At 42.0% G+C, this 23,029-nt stretch overlaps 3 protein-coding genes across 4 annotated transcripts; 2 read left to right on the top strand and 1 right to left on the bottom strand.

Moving 5' to 3' along the window:
* Positions 1–244: 244 nt before the first annotated feature.
* LOC126985090 (outer mitochondrial transmembrane helix translocase-like) lies at positions 245–8,830 on the top strand. 2 transcript variants are annotated; one of them, XM_050839533.1, is made up of 8 exons: positions 245–411; positions 1,626–1,838; positions 2,335–2,379; positions 3,048–3,225; positions 4,279–4,479; positions 5,094–5,290; positions 5,614–5,786; positions 7,030–8,830. In XM_050839533.1, the coding sequence occupies exons 2-8, from the start codon at positions 1,665–1,667 to the stop codon at positions 7,187–7,189; spliced, it is 1,128 nt and encodes a 375-aa protein (XP_050695490.1). In that variant the 5' UTR covers positions 245–411; positions 1,626–1,664; the 3' UTR covers positions 7,190–8,830. The 2 variants fall into 2 exon arrangements, with proteins under 2 accessions (XP_050695490.1, XP_050695491.1); XM_050839534.1 differs by lacking the exon at positions 245–411 and adding an exon at positions 438–563.
* A 351-nt stretch (positions 8,831–9,181) lies between these two features.
* Positions 9,182–15,991, bottom strand: LOC126985089 (endoplasmic reticulum junction formation protein lunapark-A-like). Its single transcript, XM_050839532.1, has 11 exons — positions 15,838–15,991; positions 14,791–14,832; positions 14,043–14,230; positions 13,736–13,922; positions 13,296–13,350; positions 13,035–13,194; positions 12,442–12,569; positions 11,825–12,022; positions 11,380–11,574; positions 11,081–11,167; positions 9,182–10,347 (listed from the first exon to the last, which is right to left on the bottom strand). The coding sequence occupies exons 1-11, from the start codon at positions 15,862–15,864 to the stop codon at positions 10,187–10,189; spliced, it is 1,428 nt and encodes a 475-aa protein (XP_050695489.1). The 5' UTR covers positions 15,865–15,991; the 3' UTR covers positions 9,182–10,186.
* A 1,499-nt stretch (positions 15,992–17,490) lies between these two features.
* Positions 17,491–22,385, top strand: LOC126984984 (uncharacterized; the record flags this gene model as incomplete). The annotated part of the gene is made up of 7 exons (XM_050839214.1): positions 17,491–18,264; positions 18,402–18,508; positions 19,210–19,389; positions 20,649–20,844; positions 21,090–21,512; positions 21,744–21,980; positions 22,354–22,385. Coding segments are annotated over exons 3-7 (1,068 nt in total), but the record flags the coding sequence as incomplete, so codon positions are not given.
* Between the last annotated feature and the right edge of the window lie 644 nt (positions 22,386–23,029).

Here is a 23,029-nt window from a genome sequence, read left to right on the forward strand (position 1 = left end):
TGTCTGTCCTAGCTTCCTTTTAATTACAACAATGAATACAACGCAAATTTTTTCTTTAATTTCTTTGCTGAGTGGATAAATAACGAATCCCCATGAACGCCACCACATATGTATCTATCCATCTATATGTCTGTCCTAGCTTCCTTTTAATTACAACAATGAATACAACGCAACTTTTTTCTTTAATTTCTTTGCTGAGTGAGGTAGAAGGTAGATAAATATTGCCTCCGCCCCTGCAGAAGACAAGTGTTGCTGCTTTCATCATTGTTTACGTCCGGCCGAGGCACAGAGCAAGGGCGGCGCGTGGCTTATAATTCCTTCCATCACGAGGGTGTCTTGTATTTCCCGAGGCTGAGAACTGTTGCAAAGGTTAGGGCGGCAGGAGGGACACACGCCGCATAGTTCAGAAAGGTAAGAAGTGGTTAATAGTTGCTACTGGTGGGACATTACAGAGCAGCAGACGACGCCAGTTTCTTGACTTCCCATACACGAGGTTAACTTATCCATCAGGGAGTGTGGCCCTCCAGAGCCCTTGAGGCCATCTTGTAGCTCTGCCCTTGTAAGTAAGTAAAGCAGAGGTAAGTACAGAGGTAAAGAGAGGCCAAGATTCAGAAAAGGGCGGTTAGTAAAGGGCAGCAGACGACGCAGTAGGCCTATCTCCTGACATGACAGGTATGCCACACGTCCCTACACATGACCTCGAGCTCATGGTCCAGTCCCGCGTGACATGACAGGAAGATATGGCCTGTTTGTTATAGTAGGTGGTCATTACTTATATGTATGGTATCCTGGGTATTTTTTCAGAATTACACCTGTCCCTCCAGTGGTCAGGTCAGGTCAGGTGTCGTTCGGGAAGCTTGGCCTTTGTATCGGCGCTTCCCTGATGATCTTCACTGGTCAGTTTTCAGCTCTTCAGTTGGTCGCGTCTAGAATTTTTCTTTGTTGTTCTCTCTTTCTCCACATTTCATATATCACTGGCTTGGTTTCTTCGATCAGCTCTTCTTTAAATAACAGATCTCCAATTATGTCCTCTTCTTCCTCTGTAGTGAGTCTTTCTGTTTGCAATATCTTCTTTCTTTTATTTGCATAAGCTGGGCACTGGATCGAAAAATGGGTTTCTGTTTCTGTTCTGTATGTTGTTTATGCAGTAAGAATAGGTTAGTTAAAAAAGGGCTGATCCATGGCTCATTGCTCCTGACTAAGAGGGGGTTCATAATAATGAATTCTCCATGATAAGAAAGGTAGTCTTGCGAGGGTTTGTGAATTACTTATACAAATGTTTATGATAATAGTTATTGAAAATTGCCTATTTTTACTCGCCACTGAGGGGAGGGGAAGATATGATTATAACTGAAAGGGATTTTTAACCTTTTTTCCACTTTTTCAACTATATCCTGAGAAAATTCAATTGGAATTTGTGATTTTGAACATCAATATTGGTGGGAAATCAGAGCTAGATTTAAAAGCAATAAACACCAAATTTGAGTTTCCTAGAATTTCAGAGAACCAGTTTATTCTAATCATTCTACTACTGTAGGCTCCATTCTGTGTCAGTATACTTATCAGTTTATTTGAGAAAATGCTGCAAGATTTTGTTTAATAATTTACCATTTTGTGCCCACCAGGTGTTGTTCCAAGGGTGTGTTGGTTGTGGCAGCTAACTGATGGTGCTCACCCTGGGGGCGGCAATGGAGCGTGGGGGAGAGTTGGGGCGCGGTGAGGTGCTCTCCCTACTGGTGCGTCTGGCCTTTGCCACCGCTGCGTCGTACTTCACGGTGAAGCTGCTCGTGTCAGCCATGGACCCCACCTCAAAGCAGAAGAAGGATGCAAAGAAAAAGGTGTTGTGTTGTTGCCTGTCTGTCTCTCCATCCTGTAGTATATGTGTGCGTGTGTGCATTTGTGTGTGTATGAGCTATGCTTGCTGGGTCTTGTCCCTGTATTGATTAGTCAGACTTATCTTTCATTCTATTGAAGGTTTTATAGTGAAACCAGATTGGCGAGATCATTTTTGTGTTGGCTCCTGCGGGTCCTTTCCTCCCTGCTGCTCTGCCACACAGTCCCAACACCTATTTCTTCCTCTTATATGTTGCCTATAGCTAACATCTGAGAGGTAAAGACAGGTGTTGGGACTGTGTGGCAGAGCAGCAGGGAGGAAAGAACTTATGGAAACCAACACAAAAATGATCTTTCCAATCTGGTTTCACTATAGACTGGTTTGTCTCCCTGTCTAGGCCATTCCACAGTTCAGTGCATCTATATAGAAATCTCCAAGTCCTCTTATTGCACCTCCATCGCATACAAACATTTGAACCAATAAATTCTCTTCCATTCCAGGCCCAAGAAGTGATGCGCAGGCTTGGGATCAAAGAGAAGGTCACTGTGAGTATTTCTGGCACACTGCATTGTGATAGATGACAGATTGTAAGGCTAGTGTCACATTCACGATCTTGACTCCTGGTGCCTCCTGATGTCAGGCCTCATGCCAACAGTTTTGGAAATTTCAAAACAATCAGTGCCCTCCCCGACATCTGTCACTCGTCGGTAATCAACCACGACCGTTGGGTGTCCATCTCAACAATATCTCAACATCGGCAATTGTCAGCACATAAAGGGATCTATTTACAAAGGTCGTAATGTACGTCTGGCAGCGCGACATTTTCTAACGCTGGGAGTCAAGATTGTGAATGTGTGACACTAGCCTAATGCTCCTGGAGAGTGATTCGCACACTGAAGTGATTATTACTCCTTAGTTCAATGTCGATGCTAGTGGTGTTTACAGGTTAGCATCTTTGTAATGGTTACTTAATGCCTTGCCTATTTATTTGGGTTGGAAAGGGCTGGATCACCTTTCTTTTGTAGTCTTGATTTACTGATTTGTTATTGTTGCCCTTGGCTTGTCTTTTTTCATATCTGCAATAAGGTTTGTTTGCTTATATTCTATGGATCAGATAATAGAACACTGCTTCTCTTTACTGTTCAGGGTATTGTCTTGTATAAAGTTCAGACCTTTTTATAGGCTCATCATCACATGGTCGTCTGTCTTTCAGTTAAGTGAGTATGAACTCATGATCGCCAGTCAGCTGGTTGAGCCCACTCAGCTGACCACCTCCTGGCGGGATGTGGCTGGCCTCTCATCCATCATCCAAGAGCTTCGGGAGACCCTCATCCTCCCCATCCAGCAGCGCAACCGCCTGCAGAACTCCAAGCTCATTCAGCCTCCTAAAGGTGAGAGTGGTAGATAGGTACATAGATGGGATGGTTGGCTGATATGTTAGTAAAGTCAGTTTCCTGTTGCCTGAGCCCCGCCCACTTCCTGGACTTGTCGCTGATTGGCTTGGGTTATTTTAGTTTTTTCATGGAAAAGGTAACCTAAACAGTGAAAAATGATATTTGTAAAAAGAGTTTGGAGGTGAAGTCAGTGCTGCCCAGAAGAGAGGGTGAGGGAGTGGGTGGGGCTTAGATGACACATACTTGAGGTTGGTATTGAAGTTGATGCTGCCCAGGAGGGAGGGTGAGGGAGTGGGTGGAGCTTAGATGACACATACTTGAGGTTGGTATTGTAGGTGATGCTGCCCAGGAGGGAGGGTGAGGGAGTGGGTGGGGCTTAGATGCCACATACTTGAGGTTGGTATTGTAGGTGATGCTGCCCAGGAGGGAGGGTGAGGGAGTGGGGGGTGTTTAGAGAACAGGATTCTTGCTGGAGGTATAGTGTAAAAAAAATATTAATGAACTTCATAGTAATATGCATACAATACTGACCTGGTAAACTCTGTGTACGGCCACCATGCCCAGTAGCACTAGGCAGCAAGCAGTCCACTAAAATTGACACTGGCTTGATGGACTGTTTAACAATGTATATGTATAAAGGAAATACAAAAAATAAGAAGTGTTGCATGATTGATAATATATAAATAGGTTGAATGACATGTAACAACTGATGTGAATATGAAAGTGACATACTGCTACTTCAGATTAATATGTATAGGAAACAAAAAAGAAAGAAAATGACATAATGAACTTGAGCTCTCACTGTTTAACATGGAAAATAGAATTAGCATACCGGTAGTCTTCTGGGGGGCCTTAAAAGGAAGTACACTAATAGATTCCTTGCTGTATTTATTTAGTATAATTTCACCAACTTAAATGTCCCAAATATTAATTATTATTTACATATTGATAAATATTTTGGGCCCCTACTTCAAAGGGGTCCCATGCAGTTGCACATATCACTTGTGTCTAATACTGGCCCTGATTGTGTTGTGTTGTTCCACCCTGAAGGAGTGTTGCTGCATGGTCCTCCCGGCTGTGGCAAGACCCTGCTGGCGAGGGCGGTGGCCAAGGAGGCGGGTGCACGCTTCATCAACCTGGATGTGGCATCACTCACAGACAAGTGGTACGGAGAGTCCCAGAAGCTCTCCTCAGCTGTCTTCTCGCTGGCCATGAAGCTGGAGCCATGCATTGTTTTTGTCGACGAAATAGGTAACTGGCAGTAACTCTTCAGCAAAACCTTAAAATTTTTTTTTTTTTTTTTTTTTTTTTTTGTTTTCTCTATAGCAGCAGTGTCTTTCCCCTTGTGTTTTGCCCTTGAGCTGCTTCCTTTCCTGTAAGAAAAGAATTGCTGGCTTTTTACTAATATTTCATTTAGCTCTTGATTTATCCTATACCATTAAAAAGAAAAACCTACATACATACTTTGTATTTGTAGTTTGTGCACACTTCTTTTCTCTATACACCCCTATATTATGTACTCCCAAAATTTTGTCTTTAGGGGAGTCATAACTCTGTGCCAAAACATATAATGCAACTTAATTTCAAGTTTTTTGGCATCTGTTTTCTTGGTAATACCAATATGTGGGGACTCTTTTATTTTATTTATTCCTTTGCCTGACGTTTCCTACTATAATGTGAGGTCACCAATTCTAGACAGTTTTCCTCTCAGTCGTGTGTATCTCCTTCCACTATCATCCATGCAAATTTGGAATTTTCTTTTCAATCTCCCTATTTTCCTTTTGCTTTGCACCTCAATTTTCAGTAATACTTTCTTTCTCACATATCTCCTTCTATCATTAAAAGAAACATAATCCCCTCCACAGACTCCTTCCTACGGGTGAGGGCCACAGGAGACCACGAGGCCACAGCCATGATGAAGGCCCAGTTCCTGCAGCAGTGGGATGGCCTGGCCACCGACCACGGGCGCTGTGTGGTGGTCATGGGGGCCACCAACAGACCCCAGGATGTTGACCGTGCCATCTTGCGCCGAATGCCAGCTGCCTTCCACATACCTCTGCCGGTCAGTCATGTGAACTTGTACTGGTTAGGAAGGGCAACACTTTTAATAATTTCCTTCCTTTTACAATACTTCCTCCTTCCTAAGATTTGGACTATTTCAGGAGGGGAGTATAAAGACACCTTTACATAGAAGGGACCACTAAGAAATTACATCTGCCTCAGAAAAAAATATTCACAAGTCTTCATTATCAGTACTAAGTGAAGCTTTAGTTTACTGTTTTTAAACATACTAATGTCAGTTCTAATTTATTATTGCATAAGGAAGGGAGAGATAGATTGTGGTAGTGCTGTGTGGAGATGATCGATCTTTTTTTGTATTGTCAGGGAGTGGAGCAACGGGAGGATATTCTGCGCCTGGTGCTGCGTGAGGAGTCTGTGAGGGAGGACACCAATATTGCCAGCCTGGCCAGGCAAACAGAAGGCTTCTCAGGTTCAGATCTGATGGAGTTGTGTCGAACTGCTTCCGTCTATCGGCTGCGTCACCTCTTAGACTCAGAGTAAGTGATAAAAGCAACACAAGTTCAAGGCTGACATGTCATATTGTTGATGCTTCTTGAAACTGTCAAGAAAGAAACAACAGCGGATGTGTTCCATATTGTAATTTTAGCATAGGTGGGCAGTGCTATAGTCGGTTCCACGAGAGCTGGTGGAGATTTTCCTTCAGGGGTGGACTCGTGGACTTGGTATCATTGCATGGGTGATGGTACTGTGCACTCATTGGCCAAATCTTAACTTATTCTAATGTGCATAAAATTGACTTTGTATTCCTACCAAAACCCTTTGTGAGTTGTAAGGTAACAGATTGCACTGATAAAAACTAATGCAATAATATCTATATTGATAAGTATGTGCCTTTTGAACTATTATAAATTAATCTGAAACGACATTCATAACAAAACTAAGTCAGAACTGCACGTAAACGGACATGTCGAGCGACTGTTGAGGCTAGACTTTTTTTACTACTTTTTACCACTGCAAAGTGCTAAGCTAGTCTAATTAATTAACTCATTTATTTTAAGATTTTTTTGTATATTTTTAGGCCTGGCTTAGTCATAATGTGTAGTGATGCTACGGAGTCATAACGGAAACATTGGCCTAAGGCAAGAACCTTCTCATTTCTTTCATCGTCCTGTCATTATTCCTGAAATATGTTTCTAATATTTGTGGGTAATAAACTAATAAATAGCCATAAGGAAGAGCGATTATAAGAATAACTACATTTATATACCAATAGTGTTGATTTTAAGCCGCAGCTTAGATCTAGTAAAAAACAGCCAATGAGTGGTGCGGAGACCGTCACTCAAGCAATGACGCCAAGTCCACGAGTCCACCCCTGAAGGAAAATCTCTGCCAGCTCTCGTTGAACCGACTATAGTGTTGATTTTTAATACTGCTATCAGTTACAAAAATACTTAACTGGTTTAGTATTGCTGGTATTTTTGAGCAATTTCAAGAACAGTTGATGTGGCCAGGAAAAATGGCAACTCTCACTATGGCCACCTCTTATAATGAGTTATGATCTGATGCTAGAGCATATAAATATTAAAATAAAATAATATTCATTATGTTGTTTTTACTTTTTGCAGGAGCAGAATGAAGTACAATAACATTAGAGAGGGAAGGGTGGGAAGCTTTGGGAAAGGCCTTTGCCCTGCAGGGGACAAGTGATGACTAATGATGATGATTTCCTCTTGATATGCTAAATGAGCTTTCTAATTTAAAGTCCTTCTGTATCTGCAGGCCTGAAGTGGCAAACGCTACAAGTAATGGGAAACACTCAGACACTGAGTCCTTGAGACCCATCACGTCAGTGGACTTCAAGCAAGCTCTTGGCAAGATGAAGGAGTCACGGGTGTACAACAGACAGGCCGAAGCCTTGCTCAAGATGGACCTTGACTAAGGTCCTGACAAGGGTTCCAGCAGCATGGTATGTGAGTGGTGTTTCATCTATGTAGCTTTTGAGGATTCACTCAATATAGACAAGTTCTGTAGGTGTTGTTTTATACCTCAAGACCAAATACATATATATGGATGCAGATGAGTAACATGTAGCTGATTCTAGACATTTCTCAAGGATGTGACATAGCCTTTCATGTCATCTAGTTGTGTTCATCATTCAAGATCATATTTCTTGATGAGAAGTTTTCCAATCATTTCCCATGTGTAGACAGCATTTATTAGTGTTAGTCGATACCTTTAGATAGATGAGAAGGAAGACTAAATAAGCTGAACATGTGCAGCTCATCCTACAGTAAGACTTACCTGCTCTCTGAAGGGTCTAATGCCATTATTTTTAAACGTTTTGGCACCTCAGTTCACCTGTTTGAAAAGACTTTCGTAGAAGTTGCTGGGGTTTTCATTGACTTTCTTGTGATGCCAGTAATAGTTTTACACTCACGAAGACCTAGTTAATCTTCTCCATGACCTTGGGAAACAGCCGTAATGGGAGCCCGATACATTTAAGAATATGGGCATAAGATGTCAGTCGTTTACTGAACTATAATCCATCAGTCTGAAGGTTACTGACTTACCAAGATAGGTGGAGAGTCAAGTGGGTGTAGCAGCCAGTGTCAACCCTTTATAAGCCTTTCTAATTAGCTGATGGTTTGCATTTCTTTTTAACTGTGACTGTGCCTGGTAAAGAAAAGAGTAATGATGGTGATAGTTAGAAGCTGTAAACAATTATGGCAGTGTAAATAATTTTCATGTAAGTTAGATTTAATGTTTCCTTGTTGTTATACATTGTTAAATTACAGTCTTTATAATATTTAATGTGTGTGTGTGCGCATGTGTGTGTGTGTGTAGACTAGATATTTAGGAGAAATAGAAAGTATGAATCAAACTATTCTTTCCCCAGTTCCTTCTGTCATGAAGATGCAGAAACTTTAAAAAATCATCTGTTGTAAGAAGGATAGTGGTGTTAGTAAAGAGTTCCATTGCTTGTACATATTGTTTCTCTTAAGTATTGTCATGATGAAAGAATCTGTGATATGTTTTAGTAGTTTTATCTGTGTCATATTACCATGGCAGGATTACATTGTCAGGATAAGTAATTTATCATCAGCAATATTTCTTTCCACAGTGTAAGCTTGGTGTGCAATTTACAATTTAGGCATGCACGGTTGTAATGACTCAAGTGATTGTTTTTAGAGGTGCAGGCATAAAGATAGGTCAACATTCAGCTGTAGATGATTTGGGAGCAACAAATTTCAACTGCTTATTAGACCTTATGAATATTTGCAGAAGGGAACAAATAACATGAGTGAGGAAACCAAACTGAAATATGTAGTGCTGGCAGCTGTGGTTAGGTGGCAGTGGCACTTAAGCCCTTACTACTGTCCATGCCTTAGTTGTAACCATAGAAAGTAGGAAAGTAGAAGGTGCAAAGAACTTTCTCAAGATAAAATCTATAAAAGTTATTGTTAAAGGATGTGTAAAGTAATATGTTGACTTGTATGAGATTCTATATAATTCATTAAAGTATCAGTATTTTAGTTCTGTTTAGAGACGATGTAAATATTAATAATTTAACCTTTAAGAATCTATCATTTCGTCACTATCCTCTGGTTGAATAGAATATGAACCCAAGGAACATTAGCCATAAATTCTCGTGACAGTATTCAGACTCACTTTAAAATATCTATGAATACATGTCTTCATTTCATCATTAATTGACCCACTTCCTTTACATGTAACACAAAGGAAAGGCAACATTTTACATTAATACAGACTAACTTTTCTTTAAATGTGTTTTCTTGTTTCATGAGACACCAGCCCAACACCTTATAACACTTCTAATGCCTTAAGCAAGGTCCTCATGATGATCATTATTTAGGGGCCAGTAGTACAATACATGTGAGTTTTTATAAGGTTACAAAATATATTCCTTCAGTATGAAAGTAATAGTTTACTAAAGCTAACAATAACAAACACTTGCCTGTATTGTACAGCACAGTATGCAAATCTCAACAGGCAATACTTGTTCCTGCTAACTACTGGGCACACAGTTACTTTTGGAAAAATATCATGTTAAAGCATATTTTCCTATGAGTGAAGACAGTAATACTGAACACAAACAGTCCAATTAGTATGAAGTGGTTCAAATAACCGTATGTTTTATCTGGCTATGCATTACCTTTCATAATCTGTAAGTCAGGGTGCAGCTGTCACCAAACACACTAATAGCACCTGCTTGTGAGCAACAGAAAAAGGCAGACATTACACACAATAATAAAACGGTCTGCATTTTCTTGGAAACACCTGTTTAGCTACTTACTCTCTAAATAAAAAAAAATACCTATCACTCAAGATATAATGACTGACAAACTCCTTGGCACCCAAACATCTGGGAGGAAAGAGAAACATATACTGGCTTGAACCAAACACCAAATGTTGCAAGAATGGCAGATTCAAAGATTCCTCTTAAAGTTTAACAAGTGCCAGCACATGGCTCGGCACTGTCATGTACAAGAAGTGATTAGAAAATACTGGCAGTGAGAGATCAGTGGAAGATTCCTGATGATAGAAATTATGAAAGAATGTGTGGCTACTATGTAATGTTTTGTGCAAAAGCCAACACTTCACTAAAGGCATAATTCTATGATGCCAAAAATAAGAGAAAAGGAAATTAAGTACATTTACAAGCAAGTAACTAGATCTGAGAGTTGGGGAAGTGGATGAGGTCAAAACAGACAGTGATGTGCAGAAAAGGATGTATATGCCCAGTTTTCCTGAGGGTACCAAGACCTGGAGAAGAGTCCAAAAATGTCAGGTATGAAGCAGTCTACAAAGGAACACAAGCTTGGGAGGTGGACAGACAACAGCAACACAAGAACACTTCACTTGGTGTATTATTAACTGAGTCACAGCCTCAGTCCAGATCAATGACTGGAAACTTCTATTCGGTTTCTTCTGCCTCATTAGTGGAGGAGGGTGGAGTTGTGGAGGAGGAGGTGAGGCCAGCTGACCCTAAGGCTGCATCCCCTGAAGGTGGCGGGTGGTCATCTGAAGTGGTTGGGTCAGATGATGGTGTTGACTTGGCCAGATCCTCCAGAGAACCTGGTGGTGGAGCACAGCACACACCTGTCAGGCAGGCTTCAAGCTGGTAGCTATTCTTTGCTTGAGAAGAAAGTCATCCTATATACAGGGCAGTCCTACCAAGTGTGGGGTCCAAGGCAGTAATGTTATCATGACCTCTTTCAGCATGCTCTAATATTTCTGAATGGTGCAGCCAACTTATATATGTGAGGGTGAGGGACACAATGCAGCTGCTTTGTTTGCGCTGCTCTTAGATCAGTCCTGACTCTACAACACAAATATCCACAGCCCTTGTAAAAAAATACTGCAGATGACAACATTCCGCACCTGAGCTAACTGGATCTCAAAATTAAAATAATTCAATTCTGTAAAGTTGACCTGGTTATTCAATATAAATTAGTTAAACTCTAATTTTGTTTAACTGAGTCTGATAAGCAATTTCAGTTTAATTGATTTAAAGATATGTTCACATGAACTACATAAATCATCACTGACTAACTGTTACTCCCTAGGGAGGGTGGCAAGGTAGAGCCACTGAAAGCATAATACCTATAGAGGCAAATTAGGATCATGTACCTAAGGCATGGGGTCCTATCCGACTCGTTACCCTTACAACACCCAGGGGCATCATTCGATTCCTCCAGTTTTTTTGGAATGTTTGCCCGGCCAGATATGCATCATATTTGTCATGATGATGTCACCTAATGATGGTCAGTCAACTGAATCTCATTACTACATTCCCAAGGCAACTCACCTTCCTGACTTGATGTGGCCTTGGTGCTAGACATCTCTGAGGATGCTGGGCCCTCCTCCTCCTCACCAGAGCTGTTGCTTTCAGATTCTGTGGAAATGGCAGCCATTGTAGGGGATGATAATGTTCAGGTTTTACCATATCTACTGTAATAATGCCAATCAGCTCTTTGTAGGATGCCAAATACATTCATTGTCATTTTTTGACCCTCATTCATTTTTACATAATGACCTAAGATTACATTTTGCAGTAACAGCAAGAAAATGTTGTCATTTTGTAACTTCACTGAATTAACACCTTACCTTCTGCACCTCCTTCTTCTTCTTCCTCCTCTTCTTCACCTGATGATGATTCTTGATCCTCCTCCTCCTCTTCATCTTGGTCCTGAGTAGTGGGCAGGGGAGGGGGCAGCTGGGGAGCCAGGTCCTCCAGGCGGGGGGCTGAGGGGCGCTGCTTTCGGGCAGGGTTCCAGTAGAAGCAGTAAGCACACCGGAAAGCTGCAACAATGGAGAACTATCAATAATCTTGTGTGCAAAAGTCCCTGGCAAAAATTATGAATAATCTGTTTATGATGCAGCAAGAAAGAAGTCCATATGTGCATTTTTCTTCAATTGGTGTTTGGCTGACTCTGTTACTTATAGCTTCATATATATATATTTGAAAAAAGTGGTTCTTCTACAATGGTTATTCAAATGAAGTCATTCAAATCAGAGGGGGAAGAGAATAGAAGAGATAATCTTTACTCACCCAGGTACTGGAATTCATCCTTGAGGGCCATGCCATTGTGCGACTCACACTGCCGGCACACCAAGGCAAAGCGGTTGGCGGGGCCGTCACCCACCAAGTACTCTATGAAGCGGTCCAGGTAACCTCTCTCGCGGGGAAGCACTGGCCGCGGCATAGGGGGCCCGGGGGGGCCACCCTCCCCCCTAACCACTTCTCCACCTGTTATAGAAATGGACACATGTTTACAAGCTTTCTTGCTGATATGCAAATTTTGTAGTAACACAAAAAAATATTTATGCTGAATGGCCAATTATCATTAAATACCATATGATCTCTTATTAAGTTCTAAGTGTAAATAATTAAATATCTAATGAATGCAAACAAGTTCTTGCTTGTTAAGGGTCAGGCATTGAATTTAATTATTCTGAAGAATAGTACTTCATAATTATAATACTATGCAAATGTATTTAAAATAATGGCTTTGAAAATGTACATAAAATACTGCACAAGAATATACCAGCAGTAGTATATTTGCAGAATGTGATAAATTTTGATGGAATGTATTTTCACTTTTTTATCTCAAATTAAATGACAGCCATCAGGTTGTCACATGAAGGACCAGCAGGTGGGACACTGACGGGGCATTGGAGTCTGGAGGGAGGACACCTGGGCAGAGGAGGTCAGGCCTAGTCTGGGTCCTGGAGGGCCGGGTGGGGAGCCCAACGCTGGAACTGACCTCAAGGGACCCACACCACCCACTGCAATGCCAACACATCCTCACTCTATGTTAGGCTTATAGAACTGTATCTCAGGCATTAGGCTAGGGAGCATTGTTAAAACAGAAAAATTAGTCAAACAGTAAAATTTTATTATATTCACTGTATGCTACAGCTAAAACTCAGTGAGCATAAGACTAAAAGCTTAAGTGATAAGAGCTTAGGTCTCTTGCTATAATACTATGGCATAAGAAAAGAAATCCAAAGAACAGCAGACAAATAATTGCAGCCAAACTCTCAGTAGTGGCCTGGATTTGGTGAGATAGCTACAGAAAACAAAGGACAAAGAAAGGTATTTTACTCTGTGTGGTTCAACTAAATATCTTCAATCAGTTCATGGTAAAGGATTAAGTAAAGCAGTAAGGGACTGCTGGAGGGAAACGCTCAAAGTCTGACACAATAGTACCTTCTAGGTCAGTAACTGTGTCCATAAATATGTAACACAAAGCAGTTTACCTGGTCTGACTGGTGTGGCCTGAGGCGTTATTATGGGCCTGGGGGTGAAGATGGGGGTCTGGTGTGGTAGCCCCTGCGGCCGCACCCCAACACCAGCCATGCGGGGCTGTGGGGTGCTGGTTGTGTTCACTACCCGTCTTCTGACATCTGTAATGTAGCCTTTGATATCATAACGGTGAATGGTTATCTCACTACTCATTTTGTGGTAACTTTTATTTCACATTATGGTCTAAAACTGGTGACTGGAATGGATGACTAACCTGAGTGGAGAGAAGTGACTGGTGAGGCTCCACTGACTGCTGTTGTTTTGTGCATCTGTCAATGTAAAGTTTATCTAGTAGTTTATTTTATGAATCTTATGGACTGTTTATTTAAGAAAAAAAAGATTACTAACACTTATATACTAAAAAGCAGTAAATAATGAAGACCAATTTGACATATTGAGGGATGGTGAAGGAGTGGTCAAACTCAGGAAACAGAACCCTATAGGCTCAGATGCTATTAACACTTACTATGACTAATAAAGTTGTTTTAGACCTTTTATATTAGTTAAGGTTCAGGGGGATCTTGAAACCTAGCTAACTGCCTCTTTTCCACTGAAAGAACTTCACAAAGCACAAAATTTTGTGTTTAGCCCTTGGTCTGAAGAGATAAAGAAGATGGCCTAGCTCTGGTTGTAAAGATGACCCCCTCAGCCTACCTGGTTCTTGCGTAGCTGATCTGGCGCATACTTCTCCAGGATCTCTTTAGCCACCTTGTATGTCTCCGTCTCCATCACATCCTCCAAGATCTTCTCTTTCCGCTCTAATAGAGTTTTCAAATTTTCCTCATTTTTTTTAATTTTCCGAGAATAATACCACGTCAGTATTCGCTTAAGTATATAAACTCTGAAAAGTTAGTTCTCATTAATGAAGGGACATATATGGAGGATGACAGGATGAAGAAAAAATCTTTGGACAACATTTCAAAACTGTCATGGCAACCAGTTTTCAAATGGTGATACTCACAGGAAAGGAAAGACTACGAAGGGCATGGCATAGAGGAGCCGGTGCTGGAGATTGTCTGGGAAGTAGTAAAAGTAGCATACAAGGGCGGCTATCAGGTACAGGACAATGGAGTAAAGCACGAGGTAGCCAACCAGCCTCTTCTGCCGCTGCTGTGTGTGACTGCGATACTCTTCAATCCCCTCGACATCCTGCAAGCACCACAACAGGCAAGGTCATGGTACTGGTAATTTCTCTGGTTCATAGGAATTATAGATGCATTTGTTATCTCACATGCCTCCACTACATCAAAATGGCATATCAGTTCATAACCTGTTTAATCTTGGCTTTAAGGTGATTCAGGACAACAGGGCCTTATTTACTTATCTCTGTAATAATTCTACTTCATCTTTACATAAAGTATATATAAATGTACTGACCCACTCAGACCTGCTTTAAGTAAATGAGCTTTCATCGCAACACTGTGGGCTTTGGTGACCTCAGAAGCCACTGTGTCTGCTGCATAAAACTTCACTACTCAGGTAACTCTTCTAAAGAGGTGCTAACTCAATGATTTTGGAAAACTTATGTCTATGATGCAAGAAAATATGACGCACTTAGCTACAAAACTATTCTTTTTATAAGCCTTTATTTTTTTATTCATTTGTGAACTTTTGCATGAAGAAAACTTGATGCACAAAGGCAGCACAAATTGGGAACATTAAAGAGTACATATTTCACAGGATATTACAATTTCACTATTATCACATACCTTCTGGATCTTTTCCAAAAGCTCTTTGGTTGATGGCTTTTTCTGCAAAGAGAATATATATTGTTAGCACAGTCTACAAGATAATAGTTTTGGAAAATCAATTAACAAATAATTACTGAATAATAAAACCACTGCCCCAGGTCAATCCGAAAAATCCCACTATATATATCAAAGCTGTCTGCAGTTGTCAACAGGCAAGGTGTGTGTACCACATGCATTTCATGAAAATCATCTTTTAATTTTACACATACTTTTGGGGGTCTTTCTGAATACAAGTAAATATGGTGCTACACACCGAGAAAATTCATAAGAGAAACATAAAGTAATAACTGTTGGGGGAGACTGCTTAGGTCAGCCAAATAATACCCACAACCCCACACCACCAATTTTGAAACAACTTATCTCATGGTACAACCTCGACCCCCTGCATCGAGGAAGCCCCTCTGAGCCTATACTAAAGAAAACAAATCTTGGTGCTGCCTATGCTGGTAAAGCTTAGGTTATTACTGGTGTTACCCTGGTGCTGAGCTAATATTAAAGTTCTTTTTATGCTGACATCCATCATGAGTCTACACTCATGGCCTTGGACATGTAACAGCTGCTGCTTCTTTGACTGACACTAGGTTAGTCCAGTCCAGCATATGTGCAGTGGAATAGGAGTGTGTTCCTATTAAGTAATGGATGAAGTTTCCTTGTCTAATAGGGAAAGGAGTTGATTCACTTTGTCTCTTCACACTTGAGCATTAATCATGAGCATAGGGTGGGTGGCAGCTCAAGGTAACAGGCACACCCACACCACTCATACACCGTCACCTCGAGCCAACAGTAGGATAACAGGGCGGCATGCAGGGCACAGCGGCCATTAGTTTATTATCCCTCAATGCAGGCGCCTGGTACACGATATGAACGTAGTGCTAAGTTAAATTTAGCCTGGGTGTGGTGGCGGCAGGAGGGACAGGGGACAGGGGCAGCAGGCGGCGGCACACAGCACTCAGAACCCGCCAGGACAAGAGGGTCAAGAACATATTGTAAAATCCATTGCCTTACCCTAAACCTGGATATGATAAGCCCCATGGTCGGCCTTCCTCCCTCATGGGGGAATATCCGCCTTGTTTTGCCTGGTGGCTGCGGCCAAAACAAAGGCGCCGATTGGCTGGCGGGGGCGAGGAGGGACGGAAGGCGGCCGCTGATTGGCTGTCGCGCCGAGGGGGAGAGGTAGGTGTTGCGAGAAATACCTCCTCTTAGAAATAAGTCGCTCTGATGTCCACTACGCATGCGCACTGGGGAATACAAATCAGGAAAACCTATTAATTTACCTGGAATAGAGTGACAGGAGTAATAGTTAAGCCTAGGAATAAAGATTTTAAGATGGGGTAAATCTCCCCCTTCCCTCCCCCTCAGCTATTCCATTCTCTCCCCTCCTAGTGCGCCATTTGCCATTCTCTGCCATTATTTATTTTGGGTATTTTCCCTGATTTCCCGCTCTCATCCTAGTCTTGTCCACTTGTGATCTTTGTGATGGTTGATATTGCCAGCAAGAAAACAACACAGCAGACCAACAGACCAAACAAGCAAATACTAAGTGAAAATCAACGTGGGGGTAATTCTTTTTAAAATCTGCCCTACTCGTTTGTTATAAAGGCTTCTCTTGATTAAAAGTGTTGCTCTGATGTTTGTACCATGTATAGGATCCGAAACAGGAGAAGTAAACGATAGCGGTGAGTGAAAGAACAATATTAAAAAGTCAACAAGTTGGACCTCTCTCTGCGAGTTATTTTGCTGTTGCGAATTCCTCCACCACCGGGTCCCTCGGGTTGCGGCGCTCGGGATTAAATTTCAACAAATAAAGGTAAACGTGTAATTCTATTCACTTGTAGGCTTAAAATAAAAGTGTCTGCCACTGTTGTTGGTAGGCTGTAGGCCGGCTTATAATACATCTGCATCGTAAATTATTGGCGTTTCAGCATAATAGTACGCAATTTACCATTTTCCTTCTCATTTGCATTATAAAAGAAACATTTCGTAAGTAAATAGTTGAGCTTTGCCATGTCATCCACTCTAATAACCTGAATGTTTCTTGTGTCACGTTCGAAAAAAATACGTATTGAACAACTGAATTTTTTCGTCACATCTAATGCCTATAGGCCTACGTAGCTTGGTTTGGATATAGAAAACTGTGTTACTGATGATATATAATTATTTCCAAACAAGTTATAATGGTCAATATATACATGGACTGTAACTTGCTAGGAAGGTGTGGCAATGAGGAGCTTATGGTTACATAACACGTTGGCCTTACTCCTAGACGTACACTTGAGCTGCCAATTAAGTGATTTTCGAGTAAGTTGTTTATGTATCATGTCTAGAATAAATACATGAATCAACAATAAAGTATAAAGATGCAACATATTGTAAGGTAATTAGTTAATTCCCTTCTTCCGTGTACTTGAAGACGAGGGCAATAAGTGCATGTATAGGCATATGTCCACAGGGAAGATTATATGATTAGCATGGTAACTGTGTGATAATGACGCTTATTGTTACTATGAAGATGGGGGTCATTGTGGCTGTCATTGACAACACAGCCACGTGCAGCCTCTGGGGGGCGGTGGTGGGTGTGGTCCTCTCACACGTCGGAGATATTCGCGAAATTTTACTTTATTTTTATGGTGTCTGGAGAACCTGACAACCATGAACAATCAGCTTTTGGCATAACAGGCATTTAAGTGTTCATGACTGAATGTGTAAAGCCGTCTTTCCGGCCAGCTGAGGGTTGCAAGGGATAGTAAAAAAAAGGAAGTTGTCTTTCCCCTGAGGCGTCCCTCGCGGCCAGCATCGTGTCAGACGTACGAGCAAATCTTAGTGGACACATCGCTGAGCTAAACAATGCAAGATACAATTACGGTTACCAGAACACATACACAGATAGCTGGATAAATTGTAGCTAGATCAATGCCAGAATAGATCCCTGTCAAGTTAGCTGCAGCGAAACAAAAGGAACAAAAGTGCGGTAGTTGGCTCCATAAGGTAGTGAGGCGAGATCAATGGGTTTCTGGCACGGTGTGGGAAAACACGAGGTGTATTTTCAACCATCACCCACTCCCTGGTATGAAAGGGAATGATTTACACAAACTTAGCCCATGAAATAAGCTCATTCTAAAGTCTTTATAGTAGCGGAGTAGTTTTGTAATTACTTCGAGGGTACAATAAGTTTTCCCTCCTGAACCTGTCACACGGAATCAGTGCTTCTTGGGTCGTTCACGGGTGGAGAGTAACGGTGGACGGCCTGTTATTCCTGTACAGGCGGCGAGGATGGGGCTAAAATAGTGCCTCAAGACAATAACTACAACGTTTCATGTGAGCTCTGCCTGCATGAAGCTGGAGAAGTAGGAGAAAGCCGCCGTAGCCCCGAGATAGCGGAAAGTGTGGACAGAAGATGCTCCCGATTGGGCCTCGAAGATGGTTTGAGTGAAGGTATTTGTGGTCTAACTTCTTTATTGGCTCCGTTTCGTGGGTTTCTACTTCATATATGTGATTCCTCGTATATATTGGATGCATTTGTTTACTCGATGCCTTAGTAATGTAGGAGGGAGGTTGTTACGCTGGTACAGGTGCTGCGGGGCGTGCTGGCTGGTGTCTCCCCGCAGGGTGAGCGCCCCGCCCCAGGGAGAGAGAGTGACAGTAACGAGGGGCCCCACACGGAAGGAAAAGTGTAACAGTACGTGGAGAGACTGCGTGCTGACTCACGGAGACACACTGACCCTCAGCACAGTGCGTCATGTATCACAGCCAGGAAATTTGAGTGGCCCCTCAGCCTCCGACTTCCCGCAAGATTTGATTACTCACAAGAATCCCCGGCGGCCCGCGCTGGCCAGGGGCGGTGCCGACTTTTTTTTTCTTTAGTTTTTTTTCTTCCCTTAAAAGGATACACTGTCTATGTACCTCAAATATCATTTTTGGAACAGTTAAGCATCCTTTGTGTCTTAGTTTATTCTTACATATTTAGTACGGTACTAGTTTGAAGAATGCAGCATCCTATTTAATGTTCTGTTTTTCAACATTTCAAAAATAGTTGATATATTTGTATACAATGACAAAGTTATGAGTAGGAGGCTTGAGGGGCCCAGGACCCCCCAGAGTAGAGCTGCGCCTTCCCTACATTCAATTCTGAGAAAGTAAAATTATATACTTATTGGAACTAGTCATTGGACTCTTCCCACATATAACTTGCAACCCCCATGTACCTCCACTTATAGAGGTCACAATCTATGCCCCTGTAAGCATATTGATGATGTGCATTTAATTACTTTCAGTTTTGACTTTTTGATGATTGATCTAATTTGTTATTTTGCTTAACATAGTTTAATTTTGAATAGTTCCATGTGTTCTGAAGATCTAATCCCAATAATTTTCCTACAGATGGGTGAGAGGAAGCTCATTCACCATCGGTGTCTAGCAGTGCAGCTGCTTAAGAAGGAGTCCCTAGTGTCCTCGCCTGTCAGCAGTGACAGCAGTAGTGGAGACACTGCCACTCCTGTCAATGACCTTGCCACAACTGCCACAACTCCTGCCCTCCAGGATGGCCTCCACCTCTTCAGGGTGAGGCAGCTGCTGTGTAGTGACTTTCAGAGTAACTTTTTAACAGTAAATGAGACTGGGCAAAGATAAAGAAGGAAATAGTAAATGGCCTCAGCATGCAGTTCCTTATAAAGCAGAAAGGATGTAGCTGAAATTTTAAGGTATGATCAAATATTCAATTCAAGAGATGACCTACATTGACCGCATCCATACTTCCTGAGCCAAAATAGATAATTCTTTCACTATCATTTTTATTCTCTTTGATGAAGTCTGCAACTGTGGGTTTGTTCTGTTATTTCATTTTGCCTTTTGTCCGTCTCCCTTACAATGAAAAATAATTTTGTGATCAGATCAAATTACCATAGAAATAGTGTAAGAGTATTTTTTTTTTTTTTACTTGGCCAGTTTTGGGAGATCAACTTTTACTTGACTACTTATTTTCATGGTGATTAAACTTACTCCTCATATGACTCCTATGAGCTTGACTTACATGAGTAAAGATCATTTATGGAATGGTGGGATTGCCTTTGCCATGACTCCCAATGCTGTATATCACTTCACTGTACTGTTACTGCTGTTATTATGCTGCTTGTTGCTTTTTTCCTGTTTACTTTTATTATTACCTAACTGCTACCATGCCATCACCATTACTACTACCATTCCTACCACCACCAATACCGTCAGACCTTATAATCTTCCTTGCTGTCTTCTGTCATAGGCTTTATTAAATTACTGCTGTATTCCTTCGTTACCTTCTATAAATATCTCTTTGACAATATAATATTATTCTACATATTTCTGCAGAAGCTTGGCATTGTATAGTGGCCTCAGGAATACTTTTGCTATTTTATCTCTTCTACTTTCCCTTGCCAATTCTCCATTTTGCAGTGTGAATGTGTGACTGTTGTGTGGCGGCTGTACCCTTTGTTGTTGCTCTACTGTTAATACTCCATCAGTCAGACAATCAAGCCATTATGTCTCTTGAGTGACCCTTCCTGTCCCTCCCTCCCATTCTCCCTCCCTATCATTATCAGCAAGCATGTATCCCACCACTCTTGCTCATATGGCTCATATTCCTAAATCCCTCTCTTTTGTGTACAATTTCCATTGCATAGCATCCCACATCCCTCTTTTTGTATACCATTTCTGACTCATAGCTTCCAGCATCCTTCTTTATATGTGTCATTTATAGCCCATCCATCATTTCTTCCTCCCCATAATCAAACTTCTATTGTACCTTTTTTACTTCTTTTTATTTGACCAGTTTCCTCCCCCCTCAGGTGTGGCAGGCAGCTAATGTGGAGTGTGCCTGGGACAAGGAGTTGGTGGAGGCTGCCAAGGCTGTGCAGTACTTGGGCCACCTGGTGGGTGGCGTGGTGTTGGTGGGGGGACCCGCCAACGCGCTGGCCACCCTTTCCTTGGCATGGTCCAGGTCACTGCTTGCCGCTCCCTCAGGCTATTCACTAACCATGCTAGGTGAGCACATCTCACAGAGTATTTTTAGGGGCATTTTTGTTGGATATATGTTATATTAACTGAGAAGGAGAAATGTTTGGAAATATAGTACAGTTGAGCTATTTGAGAACCTTCCTAAAAAGTAAGATGTTACAAGTAGTGTCATTATAACCAAATGATTCTAAATATCTGTCCCAAGTATACAATTCTAATGACAATACATTAAGAATCAGTAAGCTCATAGATCTTGCAACCAACCCTAACAGGAGAGGTGCAGGGCTTGAGTGTGGCTGTGGTGCCTCAGGGACAGTTCACGCCCTTGGCTGACGCGCTCTGCTGGGTGGTGCACCACCTCACCCGTGATGGCTGCAAAGCTGGGGCTGAGGCTGTGAGGGAGGCCCTGGAGGTGTCTTTCCCCACTATGATGCCTCCTGTTCCTTCCCATGTGCATGCCATTCTCTCCAGCCTCATCCAGCAGTGCAAAGTGTACTACACAGGCACCACCTATGGCATCGTTCAGCCAGGCACCTACCGCCCCTTCCTCGCCCCTCCAGCTGCTCCCCCTTCAGCTACCTCCCCTGTCATGATGAGGGATGGCATGATGACCTCTGCTGCCCAGACTGACTTGGCAGAGCTCATCACTGGGGCTGCTCAGTCCTCAGACAGAGTCATCGCCCCCACACTGCCAGGTAAATGATTCAAAGGTAGCTACCAGGTGGAGGATGTAGAATAGCTGAACTGAAGTAGGTTTACAAGAGTGACAGCTATACTCAAAGTTTTGGAATGAAAGTGTACAGTAAATACATGGCATTTGGAAGATTTCAGTTGTTTAATATGTCTAATTAGAAGTTCATCATGAGGCGATGTTTTGAGTTAAAAACTATTAATTTGTTTGTAACACAAATTCTAATACTTTCAAGGTGGAGGGAGTGGCATGAAGACAAAGGCTTCCTCAGACACAGAGCACATAGATCACCACCCATTGTACACCAACCACCACCGTCACCACCACAACGCTGGCCGTGCTGCCTCCCTCCGGCTGTCCCCCGCCAGGGCCTCCATCCTGGCCACCCACCTTGCTGCTGCTGCTGCTGCTGCTGCCACCACCACTGTCCACACCTACCAGGCACTAAACTTCTCTGACATCAGTATCAGAGGTGTGTTTTGCCTGGTCAAGGTTTAACTTATAGGAACTGATATCTTCATCATCCTCCACTCACTTTTTTTCTTACTTCTCTGTATTGCAGCTTTTTTCCTCCTCTTTGTACTTACTTTCTATTTTCTTCCTTTTCCTTTCCTTTCTTCCAACCCTCCAGATGTCTTGGTGAACATGGTGCTTGAAGCATGTGTTTAACAGTGCTGTCATAGAAAGGAAAGGGTCAAAGAAGAAGTAGCTTTAGATCAAGGTCATGTTCTGGAAGTTGGTTTTGTTAAGTATTTATAGAAAGATGGAAATAATTAATATCCTTAAGCAGTTTAAGGGATCATATCAGGAAAACATAAACTTAAGCTTGCTTGCTTATTTGCCAGGGGAGCGAGGGTCAATGTTTAGCAAGCTGCTCAGTTCGGCCCGGCCGCATTGCTTCCTTCGCTGCCCAGATTCCCCCACGGTGGAATGACAGCCAGGCCCTGTCATTCACCTTCACTCCGTTGCCGTCCAGACCTCCACACAGGTGAGTCATTCCAGGTGTTTGCTAAGGTTGCTTTGAAGCATAGGCAGGGACATCAGTCTTCATTTCTTCAGAACTCTCTTTTTATTTTTGCATTTAGGTAATAGGTGTGTAAAAAGCCAAGGTGACTCACATTTGGATTATCACAGTTCATGTTCCTTGTTTCCCCAGTTCTCCTGGCCTGAGGAGATAGCTGTGTGCTTAGTTCAGCCTAAAGTTACCCCTTAACCTGTAAAATTATGTTTTCCCTTAACTCTGTCATAATTAGACATGGTAATCACAAAATGTATCATTATGTACTATGCATTACTTTCTCCCTATCTCTTTTGCACTAACTGGACTTATTAAATTTCTTATCTCTTCTAAATCACTGCTTGAATCTGTACCAAAAGAATATGCTAGTGAGATCAGGTAGGTATTCATGATTGTAACATTTAAAATTATGATTCCACAGCAGAATGAGGTCAAAGCCTGGCACTGGTCAGCCTCCCAGTGGACTCCTCGGTCTGCCACGCTGCCTCGCCGCCTCAGACGAC

The sequence above is a fragment of the Eriocheir sinensis genome, chromosome 58 (assembly GCF_024679095.1).
Source record: "Eriocheir sinensis breed Jianghai 21 chromosome 58, ASM2467909v1, whole genome shotgun sequence".
In the NCBI taxonomy this organism is placed as follows: Eukaryota; Metazoa; Arthropoda; class Malacostraca; order Decapoda; family Varunidae; genus Eriocheir; species Eriocheir sinensis.

Bases quoted from the DNA above. Each gene is read 5' to 3' on its own strand.
- LOC126985090 (XM_050839533.1), top strand. From the start codon at position 1,665: ATGGTGCTCACCCTGGGGGCGGCAATGGAGCGTGGGGGAGAGTTGGGG. The intron at 4,480-5,093 runs GTAACTGGCAGT...TCCCCTCCACAG, and splicing joins TGTTTTTGTCGACGAAATAG to ACTCCTTCCTACGGGTGAGG. The intron at 5,787-7,029 runs GTAAGTGATAAA...CTGTATCTGCAG, and splicing joins CGTCACCTCTTAGACTCAGA to GCCTGAAGTGGCAAACGCTA.
- LOC126985089 (XM_050839532.1), bottom strand. From the start codon at position 15,864: ATGGGGCTTATCATATCCAGGTTTAGG. The intron at 11,168-11,379 runs GTAAGGTGTTAA...CCATTTCCACAG, and splicing joins AGAAGAAGGAGGTGCAGAAG to AATCTGAAAGCAACAGCTCT. The intron at 10,348-11,080 runs GTGAGTTGCCTT...CTCCACCACCAG, and splicing joins GGCCACATCAAGTCAGGAAG to GTTCTCTGGAGGATCTGGCC.